The following is a 12,392-nucleotide window of genomic DNA, read 5'->3' as shown; positions in this document are numbered from 1 at the left end:
AGAAGGTGATACCAACCCGAGGAACAGAGACTGAACAGTCATAACTGTTTTCCTTTTTCCCAAGAATTGTTGGGCTTCCATTTGTGTACTTTATCTGCCAGAGGTCAGATGACTTTCTTTGGGATTACTGGAAGGCTAACATATCCCAGTCTGTCAGGAACCTTGGTACAGTTCAGGTGGCTTCGTTGTATACCGCTATTCATGCGGCTCAAAGGAGTTACTTTTCACATGGCTGATATTTTAGTTATCATTCAACCAGCCCTGATATGGGCATGTTCCCTGTCTGATTTCATCGGTTATATGGAAAATGGTAGCACAGTCTCTAGATCTAAATTTACAGTACACTTTTCAGCTGGTTGAAACTGGTCTCGCTGTGCCCTTCAGGTATGTATTGCATTCCTAGCAGAGGAAGGATGATAATAGCCCTTGGACAGGCTGCATATTTGTGTATTTAAAGTTACAGGTATGTTTACCATGAATTAATTATATCAGTCTGTCTGGATGGATGAGAGGAGGAGGAGGGAATTCCATCCAATTAGCAGAGTTTCTACAGCATGAGTAGGTGGTGCTGTGGTTTTGCTTTCTTTGCAATCAGCTGCAGATGTAATGCAAGGAATTACAGCAACTCTTGCTCTGACTATGAAAGGGGCACGGATGGACTGCTGCTGAAAGAAAGTAACCATAGAGTCTTCTTGAAACCAAGACCATGGATAAAATAGGGAAGCCTGCTTCTGCATTTTCCAGAACTCGGATTCCCAGACCTCAGATAGTATTGCAACCCATTCACGGCCCTATCCATTCGCAGGTCTTGGGCATTTGCAGGTACTGAGTACTCACATTTTTAGTTTCCTTTTTTTCCTAATTGTACATTTAAGTTTTGCTCAGAAAGCAGGAGGTGGAGGTGGGACAATATTGCACTAGAATGTACAAATGAGTGGAAACCAGGTGAAATGCTAAAAGGTATATGAACAAGAGTAATTAAGAATTCCTTTAAAACACACTTTGGCCATCTTGAGCTTCCACAAATTCTCACATAGCATTTGAATGTAAATCAGGGTAAATTAGTATGTTTCTTAGCTCTGAGTTACTATATGAAACAGAACAAACCTTAATCAATGAAACTGTATAAGCAAAGGGGTGGGGGCAGACAGAGAGGGAAGCATGTCAGGGAGGGACTAACTTATGGGATCTGAAAATTTCTTCATCCAGACTTCAGAAGTAAAAACTTGAAACAATTACAAATGCAGTTTATAGCCCATTTTCTATAGTTGATGAAACTGAACACGAGCGCCAGGAAAAGTGTATTTTTATACAGTATGCAGTGTGAATTACTCTCTGAATCTGTATTACACTGTTCTACAACAAATCATTTATTACTAAATCAAATCTTTGACAGAATTACTCTTGGTTTTAACCTGCTGTTTCATATCAGAGCATCTTTTACTGGATTCTGCTAGTTAGTTGGCTCACCAGTTTGTATCTAGAATATACAGCTGCTGGGAAAAGACCTACTGTTTAAATTCTGTTTTGAAAATGTTTTATTGTTAGGATAATCTAACCTACCTATCTGGAAGGGTTCACAGGAAAATGAATGAATGTTTTCAATTGTACTTTTTGAAGTTCAGCACGTTGTGTAGTCTGTTTTGCTGGATAATTGGTCTGAGCAACATGGGAGGAAAACAAAAAACATGGTTTTTAAAAATTGTGTGAGGGGAAGAATGTTACTTTATATCCATATTATATATGAACCAGATTCTAAATCAGAAGCACCTTTTTGAGACTGTGGAAGTATTTTCTTTGGGACAATTGAGTACTGCTAGAGTACTGAGTATTTTGAAGCCTTTGCACTTCTGAAAAAAACATGTAACCACCTGCTTCAAGTTCTTGATTCTCCACACTGCCAACATAATACCTGTATTGCTCAGTCTGAAGACACTGGAGTAGAAGTATCAGTGAGGTAGCTGCGTTAGTCCGTATCTTCAAAAACAAGAAGTCCTGTGGCACCTTTATAGATTAACAGATATTTTGGAGCATAAGCTTTCGTGGGCAAAGACCTGCTTCGTCAGATGCCTGAGACCTCTGATGAAGCAGGTCTTTGCCAACAAAAGCTTATGCTCCAAAATATCTGTTGATCTACTTACTATAGTATTGTAGAATATCATTGCTGTAGAGAGAAATGATATGCAAAAAATCCTGATATTCTGATTTAACTGCTTTTAATGATCCATTGTTCCTGCAATAGGAACTATGGAATGTGCATCAGATTATCATTAAGATACTTATCATTTTACGCAGTAATGGTACCTTTTTGTTTAGCTTTCTTCCCAAGTACTCTCAGAAAAGAGCTATTGATCCAGCTTTCTGTCCCTGAATGCACCCCCCTCTATTATTTCTAAACCTTCTATTTAAATTTGGCTGACAAAAGGCCATGTGTGTGTCTTGGCAAGTTCCCTGTTGTATACTCTGGAAGCCAGCTGCTTTGCATTCTCTAAGCTCTAGAACTTGCTTGGTGACATTCCATAAGATGACCAAGCTGCACATAGGAACTGTTCAGGCAACCTGAACAAATGCAGAGGTTAACTGGTTTTAGGCAGCTGTTTTTGATAAATCTCTCAGAACAATTACCAAGCTGTGGGGGTCTTCTGCTTCTGAGCAAAGTCAACACGCCTTGCTGCCTCAGCATGGGTCTCTGGAAAAAATTAAGGCAATCTAGCTGTGTTGTTTGGGGTGGAAAATTCACACCCTGAGCCATGTAGTTAAATCAACCCACCTCCTGATACTGACAGTGCTGAAAGAATTCTTCTGTCTACCTGCTGCTGCCTCTCCAGGAGGTGGATTAACTGCGACAATTTAAAGATCCCTCTTGTAGCTGTAATGAATGTCCTGCGTTAGTGGTAGGCAACCTGTGCTCATGGGTCACATGTGGCACTCTGGAGTTCCACCCACAGACCCCCTGCGCTTCCTGCCCTTTTCGTGCTTTTCAGAGCACCACAGGTCTGCGAAGTCACACTCTGCCCCAGCTCCTCCCCTTTCCTGCCAGAGCTGGAATGCTGCAGATCAGCTGTTTGTGACTCCAGCTCTGTGATACAGGGGAAGGAGCAGGGACATAGTACAAATCGGGCAATTGGTGGCAATCCAAAAGTGCTAATGGGGTGGGGGGGAGTAGGACTTGTAGGGCTCTAGTGTGTGAGAGGAGCAGACAGGGTCCTCAGGACGCAAGTGGAACTTCAGTGGGCCACGTACTGCCACAGCCCACTGAGATGGAGGGCCACTCATATGATCCACTCCCTATTCTTGGTTTCCCATGGCTGGTCTACACCAGAAATTTGCAGTGACACAACAGTTTTTAAGTGTGGATATTACCTGAGCAATCTAAGGAGCTTATGGTTTCTGCCCTTCCTGTTTCCCACTGTCCCTAAATCTCAAGTATGAAGCTTAACTTGAATCTTAAGTGTCCTTCTCTAGTCCTTATACTGTTGGTCAGTAGTTAATTCATGTACCTTCCTCATAATGTCTTGCCTGTTGTTGTTTCTCAGCATTCCTGAGCGGTAAACTCTGCTTTCTATTCTGTCTGGCTAAATGCATAGTGAAATTGGCCAGCCTCTGGAGTGGGCTACAACAGGAAATGAGTGGTGCTGCTGAGTTATTTCATGGTAATTACTACAGTAGGCATTCAGCATTAGAGTAGTGGGAAGGCAACTTAGAAATGTACTAACCTCATGTGAAATGTATCTTTGTGATTCCAAGGAGGCCTTATTTTGATAAATGAAGGACCAAACAGAAAAGGATCCTTGACATACCCTTCTAGCATGCTTTCCCTGAGGACCTCCAAAACCTGTTAAGAAAGAGACTAGCTTCCCTACAGAGAACAATTTTTGTTCCTGAAATTAAGTGGCACCTCACCCCAACCCATCTAATGTAATCCAGACTGACTGAAATTTCAGTCATGCTCATATGGGGGGGAGGGAACCCTCTGTCAGCATGCGTGCGTAAGGAAGGAAGTCTGTAGAACATAAAAACTTTATTAATCAGTATAGAAATGTAATTGCACAGACATAAAAACCGTAGCATAGCTCAACATTTTTAACGAGATTGGTGAGCCTGACACCAACAGCCAATCATTCTGCGCCTCCTTATGGAATTTCATGCCCTGCCCCCTTTGCACACCCTTGCTGTATAATACAGGCCAGAGAACTCCCCCAGAACAATTCCTAGACTAGATGTTTTTGTAAAAAATCTGATCTTGATGGAAAATCCACTATGATCCTCGGTAAACTGTTAAAATGGTTAATCAGCATCATGATTGGGTTGGTTTTTTTTTTTTTTAACACCGTCCAGTCTGATTTTTTTTTTTTTGTTTTTTTGTTTTTAGCTTGAGCTTCTAGCCAGTAGACCATATCCTACCATTAGGTGACTGTGGCTGTTCTTATGTTCTTAATTCTGGCTGACTGTGTATAGTTGGAGAATTAGTGCAACTTCTGTACTGGTACATCAGCAGTCAGCATGCTCTTTGCACTAAGATGGAATAAGAACAATGCAAACTTCTCCATGGATCTTACAAAGGCTTTTGATGTAGTCAACAGAAAGGATTTGTTGCCCCTCAGTCTTCCTTAGTTGGATTTGGATTGCATTAAGCTGTGTTGGTGATCAAAGTGATAGCTTTGAAATCCACAGTTGGTATCAAACAGGAATGTGTCTGGGCACCAGTTCTCTTGAGCGTATTGGTCCCTCTTGCTGCTTTGTAATGCTTTCTCATCTAGTACACAGGTGTTGTCTCCACACAGGATTAGATGGGAAAACTCTTCAATGCCGCATATTTGAGAGCATGACAGAATTTCCTATGTCATTGACACAGCACTTGCCACACGCAGGGAGGTGAATTTTGATATCAAGTGTGAGAGCCAATCTACGTGATGCAGAAGTACTTGGAAATAGCAAAATTCAGAACAGCCAGATGTAATCACTAGTATCAAACACAGATATCTTTATGGACTTGGCTGTTCGTAGTGACTGGACAATGGGTACAGTCCAAAGAATTTCCTGGATGGAAAACTTAGGGTGCTCCAAGGCCACTGGGCTGACCTACGTTCAGATTTAAGGATATTTGCAAGAGGGACTTGAAAAGTTTCAATGTGGATGTTACCAGCTGGGAAGATGCAGCTAGTAACAAGCTGAGTTAGATCATTGTGTTGCATCAAGAATAAGTAGAGATTGTTGGACGGAGAGGAGAGTGAAAAGAGAAGAGCAGCAAGCTTCCACTGCTTGGAGTGAGTCAGTTTTATCTTCTGGTCCAGCACTTCGTCTACATTATCTCTTGCAATGACTCTTGCTTTAGTTTGGGCTTTTTAGCTACCCATGATGCCTGCAACATGACGTGCAGTAAATGAACTTCTTTGGTACTTACACCATTGTATTTTGAGGTGGAGGGTTGCCATGGTTGTGTTTTTTGTTTAGTTTTTAAGCTATGCACTTCACCAAGTTGATTTTCTAGCTGAATGCTTTTGTTGAGTTAATTTTTAAAAAACTTTAACCCCAACAAAAAGTTTTCTGAGTATTAAAGTTCATCAGCATGAACCTGGATGTTCCAGCCACTCTTTGCTCAGGTCTAGCTGGCTTGATTGTTTGAAATATACAATCTCCACATCCAATCTAAATTGCTGCTACTCGTGTGGGTTACTGAATATTCCTTCTTCAGTGAGCGCTAATCTTAGCGTCCAGAATCTGATGTTAACTTGATATGTTTTCTGCCTCATTGGTCACATTTGTAATGCAGCTTTAAACAGGCTTTGGAAAATCAAAAGAAAACCATTCATGGTTTTTAGTTTAGAGATGCAATTGGGCTTGAAATCTGTTTGCTTTAGAGTAGTGCAAGAGGAAGGATGGCCCACTGGCTAGTGTGTCAGTCTGAAGATTTGGAGCTTTCAGGTCAAGTCACTATACCACACCAGATTTCTTACATGACCTTGGGATAATCATTTGCCTTCCCTCTGAGTTCTCCTTCAGTAAAATAGAAAGGACAGCGATGTCTAACCTTATTGGGTGAGAATAAATTGCGAGGCATCAAAGTACTACAGCCATGGCAGTCATCGATGTTCCCTCTAATTTTTTCCATCTGTGGGTGGAGTAAGTTTTGTTGTGTACCAAAGTATGTATAGATGTGCACCACCAGCTGTGGGTGCTCTGCTAATCAGTTGGGCAGCACCTGAATCTCTCTTGGGCAGCAGCCCAAGTGCTCAACTTACAGGGAACACCGACGCATTTCGCTCGTACACGGCTCATCTACAGGAGGCCCTTTTCAAAAGGTACCCCGCAAACATCGAAATCCCCTTATTCCTATCAGCTGACAATGACAGTCAGCTGATAGGAATAAGGGGATTTCAATGTTTGCGGGGCTCTTCTGAAAAGGGCCCACTGCAGATGAGCCGTGTACGATCGAAATGCAGCACTTTCGAAGTGCCGCAGCCAGCAGCATGTTAATCAGGAGCTGAATATTCGTTTCAGTGCCTCATTAGTATTCACTGATTTGGCCACTTGGCATGGCCCTTTCGAAATTTTAGCCAAGTGTAGATACAGCTTGATAGTCATAGGAATTATTTTAAATGGAGCACCCGCTCAAGGGCCAGCATTCCATTGTGCTAAAGGTTGGACCAAATGCACAATCAAAAGATGGGCCCCTGCACTAGAAATCTTGCAGTCTAACTTCACGTATGATACCAGTGGGAATGGAACCCTGGATGTCCGTGGGCCAAATTTAGTGAGAAAATGGTTGAGTCAGTTACACATCAGGTGTGACTAGGTCAGAAAACTGGGATGTTCTGAGTTTTTGGGATTGGGGTGGAATCGCTGTGAGTGTAATTAGCATAGGTATAGTCCCTCTCATTGCCTGACTAGCTTATTTCCTGCCTAGCTAATGGCATGATGAGCATGTTTGTAGATTCTTCTGTGCTTCTGAGGTCAAGATTTGGCTCTTGATGTGGGTAAATTTTGTCTTTTTCCTGTCCCTGACAAGGTAAGCAAGGTGATGTGTCCTTGATTCAGTGTTCCCATTCTCTTGTATGCCTTATTTGACCCCAATGCAGAAAAATAAATGTTTTGTGTATATAGCTTTAAATGTAATACATGTGCACATTTATGTATCAGTGTCTGTCTTATGCATACAGATGGATATTTTTCTGTGTTCCTGGCACCACTTTGATTCTGGCTTTTGAAAATCTGTGAGCAGTGATTAGTTTCCCCAAAACTACTTCCTGGGTGAGGCCAGTGACTACTATAGAAAGAAAGCGATTGTATCACAGAGGCAAGCACTTGATCAAGAGACCATTACTTTCCTTTGGAATTGGCCCAGGGGCATACGAAGCAGAACTCTTCTATTTTGGTCAGTGGGGAAAGATACTTGTTTTTATTTCCCCAACTCATACTGTAATATGCTCGTTTCTTAAGAATTTGGTTATTGGATCCCCTTTAGAAGCACGTCTGACCTTTCTTGGGGACTTTGCAAAACTGCAAATGCAGAGCTCTTATTTTGAGACTGTATCTGGGTGATACAGCTCTCAGTAGGTGGGGTGAGGAAGCAAACACTCATGAGCTGTGTCTACACGTGCACGCTACTTCGAAGTAGCGGCACTAACTTCGAAATAGCGCCCGTCGCGGCTACACGCGTCGGGCGCTATTTCGAAGTTAACTTTGACATTAGGCAGCAAGACGTCGAAGTCGCTAACCTCATGAGGGGATCGGAATAGCGCCCTACTTCGACGTTCAACGTCGAAGTAGGGACCGTGTAGACGATCCGTGTCCCGCAACGTCGAAATTGCCGGGTCCTCCATGGCGGCCATCAGCTGGGGGGTTGAGAGATGCTCTCTCTCCAGCCCCTGCGGGGCTCTATGGTCACCGTGGGCAGCAGCCCTTAGCCCAGGGCTTCTGGCTGCTGCTGCGGCAGCTGGGGACCCATGCTGCAGGCACAGGGTCTGCAACCAGTTGTCGGCTCTGTGTATCTTGTGTTGTTTAGTGCAACTGTGTCTGGGAGGGGCCCTTTAAGGGAGCGGCTTGCTGTTGAGTCCGCCCTGTGACCCTGTCTGCAGCTGTGCCTGGCACCCTTATTTCGATGTGTGCTACTTTGGCGTGTAGACGTACCCTCGCAGCGCCTATTTCGATGTGGTGCCGCACAACGTCGAAGTTGAACATCGACGTTGCCAGCCCTGGAGGACGTGTAGACGTTATTCATCGAAATAGCCTATTTCGATGTTGGCTTCACGTGTAGACGTAGCCATAGTGTGGTGGCTGGGTGGTCTAATAAGACTTTATTATCTTGAACTTCCCGTCAGGGAATCACAGCAGTGCACTCTCTGTTCTGTAGGTCTTTCCTGCTTTACTTTTCTTACAACAGTAGAACCCCAATTATCTGACCTAAACGGGACCAAAGGATGATCCGGTAATCAAATGTTGGATAAAGCAGGGCCAGCCAGTGGATCAGGGCCACTTGCTGTTAGGCTGGCAGAGCATACCAAGGAGTGTTGGATAAAGGAAGGCTGGATAATCAGGGTTCTACTGTAATTGCCAATAGTGCCAGTCCCAAATATTTAAAAACACAAGAGCTGGATTCCCCAAAGCCATGATTGGCTTAAACACAGAGATTTAAAAAAAAAATTAGGGTAAAGACTTGCTTGCCTTTTGGATTTGAGCATTTAGGGTTTTGTTTTTTTTTTCTTTCTTTCTTTTCTTTTTCCTTGCCCATGAGGGCATCAGAAGCGTTTTTAAACTGAAGCCGAGTTTCTCACAATTGCATGTCTTCGGGAGCTGGAGCTTCAAGGAAAGCACCAAACATTGTGAGACTTGTGATGCAGCTGCAAGAGTTGGCAACACTGAACTGTTTCACCTGTAAGAGCTCTTAACAGTCCTTTGAAATGCAGAGTATAACAGCAAAATCTGTGATGTAACACAGAGGTTCCAGGTTATCAGACTAGTTAGCAGGCTACATAAGGCTAGATCAGTTTATATAGCTCGTGACAAAAGCAGTGGTACTGACTGGTTTGTCTCGGCACTGCTAAAGGTTTGCATTCTGAGTCTGGAATGATCTAGAATCATTCTTTTCTTCAAGGAACTTTGAGTTCCTTGTGGAAATCAGGCAGGCAAGCCCTGACCAACTAGCTAGGGGCTGAGGTTGAACCCAAGTTCTGTAACTATGAAGCTGTCAAAGCCATTGTGAAAAACAGTCGGAGCCTCTTGCTCACCCTGAGTGCTGTGGCAGTGTTAATTCCTAAATTCTCACTTCCTGGCACTGTGCCTGGGATAACTTCTGTTGTACACTTGATGAAGCTTTTTTGCCTAAAGCCTAACAATCTGTTGCTTAGCAGGTAACTGGGGAGTAATTTTGGTCTCCATGTCTGGTCTCTAAAGGCTCGTCTATGTGGTGCTAGCGAAGAGTACCAGAGGGGTGTGATTTGTTAGGTGCTCTGAAGTCCTGTGAACTAACTGCCTAGTGTAGACTCCACTGGTATGCTCTAAGGTACCTAGTTTTGTGCTGGCATAGTCCCATGTGGACCAGGATAGGCACTTCCTTTAGCAAGGCGTACAGTAGGCGATTTCGTTACCCCTCACTTCCACTCAAGGGTGTTCCATAGGAGGTTACTGGAAGGACAATTCAAAGAAACTTGTATTTTTACTACTTCCACTCACATCATACTGCATGTAGCTAGACTAATTAATGAGCTTGCTTCCAGTGTTCAACCTCCCTAGTATTGCTAAACAAAAACAATAGGACATCAAGCACTTATCTTTATTTGATTGTCACAGTAATTAATCATCAAGTGTTAACTTATTCTCAGTAAGTATAGCAGTGGAGCCTAGATTTCAGTGTATTTAATTTCCGTCCTCTATCCCCACCAGAAATTGCCCTTGCAAAATGAGCCAGCTTCCTCAGAAGAGTTCTGTGGAGCCCCTGTTGTCCGGGTGCTTGAATTCCAGAGCAGATTCTTTGGACAGCTTGTCAATGGACAGCTTTTGGCTGGAAGTGGAGAATATCAAACAGAGCACAGAAGCTGAGCAAGAGGAGTGCAACCTGGCAGATATCAAAACCCCAGAAGGTAGGTCATTTGGAATATGGGTGGAGGGAGAACTGGTGAGGAAAATGTCATTGGCAAGGAACAAATATCACTGGAAAAACTTCCGAAAAGTACCTAGAGTCCTTTTGAATGTGAGATGTAGGCTCCTAATTTATTTCAGTATATGTGTAATATTGGAGGCTATTCTGGGCACCAGTCAGAGGGCCAAATCAGGGTGAATTGCTAAAAACAGGACTACTTACAGCCCAAGACTGGGGGGGATTGGGGGGGTCCTCTACTGTAAGACACAACAAATCAGTCACAAACAGTACTTCTACCACCTTGGCTAGCAAGAAGCCACACAAGCAATTCCCATGCATGCTCCAGCTTCTCTTGTACCACAGCCAGTAACCTTTGCAGAGATGAGAGGTTATGCAAACAAATCTCACCAAGTCCAAACAAGTTTTTCCAGGCTCAAAGGAACAGCCATATTCCCAGGCCAATGAATGGGGTAAGATCTGAGAAAGAGCAAGCTGTGCCAGTCCTTTGGAATCTAAAGGTTTATTCGTAAAAAGAAAGAATAGGTTGAGAGTAGAATTGTTAAAGCCATCAAATTACATACCCCAGTCAAAAGTGCTTGATTCAGGCTTGCAGCAGATGTGGAGTAGGCTGCTATCTTAAGTCTCTGCACTATATCCTTTGGGGCTCAAGTTCATGGCAAAGATGCTTCTGAAGTGATGAGCTAGAAGGAAAACAAATGGAGGAGTTTTCTTGGCTCCCCTTTTACACCCTTGCCCAAGTGGAAGGAGTTCCATTGTTCTCCCTCTGTGGAAGCACCTCTGAGAGGGCATCTGTCACATTAGCAGGTTACCTGTCCAAGTCCTTTTTAGGCAATCAGCTATTGCCTGCCTGCTGGATTGCATGTTCACAGCCAAATTCCTCACGTTTTGAATCCTGGTAAATCCCTTTCTTTCATTTGACAAGGAAGCCTTGCACAATAGGTTACCAAGCCTCCTGTTGAGGTCTTCCAGAAAATAAAATTTTCAAATACAAGTGCAGAGCCAGTACTTATACCTTCAAATATAAAAATGATACATGCATGTGAGCAGTATAAACAGAATCAAAGAATGTTATGCTTTCCATAGATCCTTCATGTTGCCTACTTTGCACAAGATTTGGTGCAAACATAGAACAGAGATTGCAACAATGTTTGCATGTTCATATTAAAATTCAATAATGTCACAACAGGTGCTTTTGATTATTTTACCTGGGAATATCGCTCCCTCTAGCCCTCCCCAAAATTATCTCTCTATTACCATTTTTTTTTTCTGCAAGTAAAGGTTAGAGGCAGCGATCTTAGTGCAGGTCTGCACTACAAAAGAAATTTGACCTAAGTTAGACAATTCCAGCTATGATAATTGCATAACTGGAGATGATATACCTTAAGTTGAATTTCTGGTGCAGCCCTACTGTAGGAGGTTAATGGGAGAAACTCTCCTGTCGACTTCCCTTTACGAGGAGTACCATGGTGGGCCGGGGGGGGGGGGCAGCCTGTGACTTGAATATTTTATTTTTTTAGCATGTCCCTGCCAGATGCACTAAATCAAACTCTGGAAGATCGACTGTAGGAGTGTCAATCTTCCGCTAACGGTATGTCTGTATTTACCCAGCTTTCAACACACGGCAGTTGATCTTTTGGAGTTCAGTTTTGCCGTGTGTGTGAAGATCCAGCAAAATTAATCTCTCTGGCCTCAGCTGTTGGCCTTGGTACTCCACGTTATTGCCATGGAATAAGGGACATCATCGCGAGTCGGAAGATCCCTGATCTATACTAAGGCAGAATGTTGATCCTGATGCATTGATTCTAGCCATGCTCATAGCATAGCTAGAATTGCACATCTAGGATCGACTTTGTTCCCTAATGTAGACCAGGCATTAGTGAAAACTCGCCCCTGATGTGGAAAAGGGAGAAAGATGCTGGGGTGTGAGAAGAATTCTGCAGCATGGCCTTGTATACACTGAGCATTTAAAGCTTTATTTTGCATAACATAAAGCAACTGTAGGTGTAAGGTGCTGCATTTCCAAACAGTCTCATCAGTTGCAGGCATCATCGCCTAGCCTGTGCAGATGAGCTCTGGGGATTCCAAATTGGATCCTAATGTGGCTGGGTATCTGACCTTGTTTGTGAAAGGCTGTACATCCACATGTAGGGTTTGTTTCTGGAGATGCTAGGAGTGCATTTGTGCAAACATGCTGAACATTGTGAAAAGGCATCCTCTTTCAAAGACATTACCTTCCCTCTGGTCATCCCCCCTTCCTTTCTTCTTTCCATGTGGGTGCTCTGCTAATCAGGAG

At 43.3% G+C, this 12,392-nt stretch overlaps 1 protein-coding gene across 3 annotated transcripts in view; it reads left to right on the top strand.

The window, feature by feature from the left end:
* Positions 1-623: 623 nt before the first annotated feature.
* ARHGAP40 (Rho GTPase activating protein 40) overlaps positions 624-12,392 on the top strand; it is a 41,067-nt gene continuing 29,298 nt past the window's right edge. For all 3 annotated transcript variants that reach the window (XM_075011890.1, XM_075011889.1, XM_075011888.1), the window contains exons 1-2: positions 624-822; positions 9,883-10,079. In XM_075011890.1, coding sequence (XP_074867991.1) covers positions 707-822; positions 9,883-10,079 — 313 coding nt within the window. In that variant the 5' untranslated portion in view covers positions 624-706. The remainder of the gene's footprint in view (positions 823-9,882; positions 10,080-12,392) is intronic.

Source organism: Carettochelys insculpta, chromosome 17 (assembly GCF_033958435.1).
Source record: "Carettochelys insculpta isolate YL-2023 chromosome 17, ASM3395843v1, whole genome shotgun sequence".
NCBI lineage: Eukaryota > Metazoa > Chordata > Testudines > Carettochelyidae > Carettochelys > Carettochelys insculpta.
This window is presented reverse-complemented; position numbering and strand designations above follow the sequence as displayed.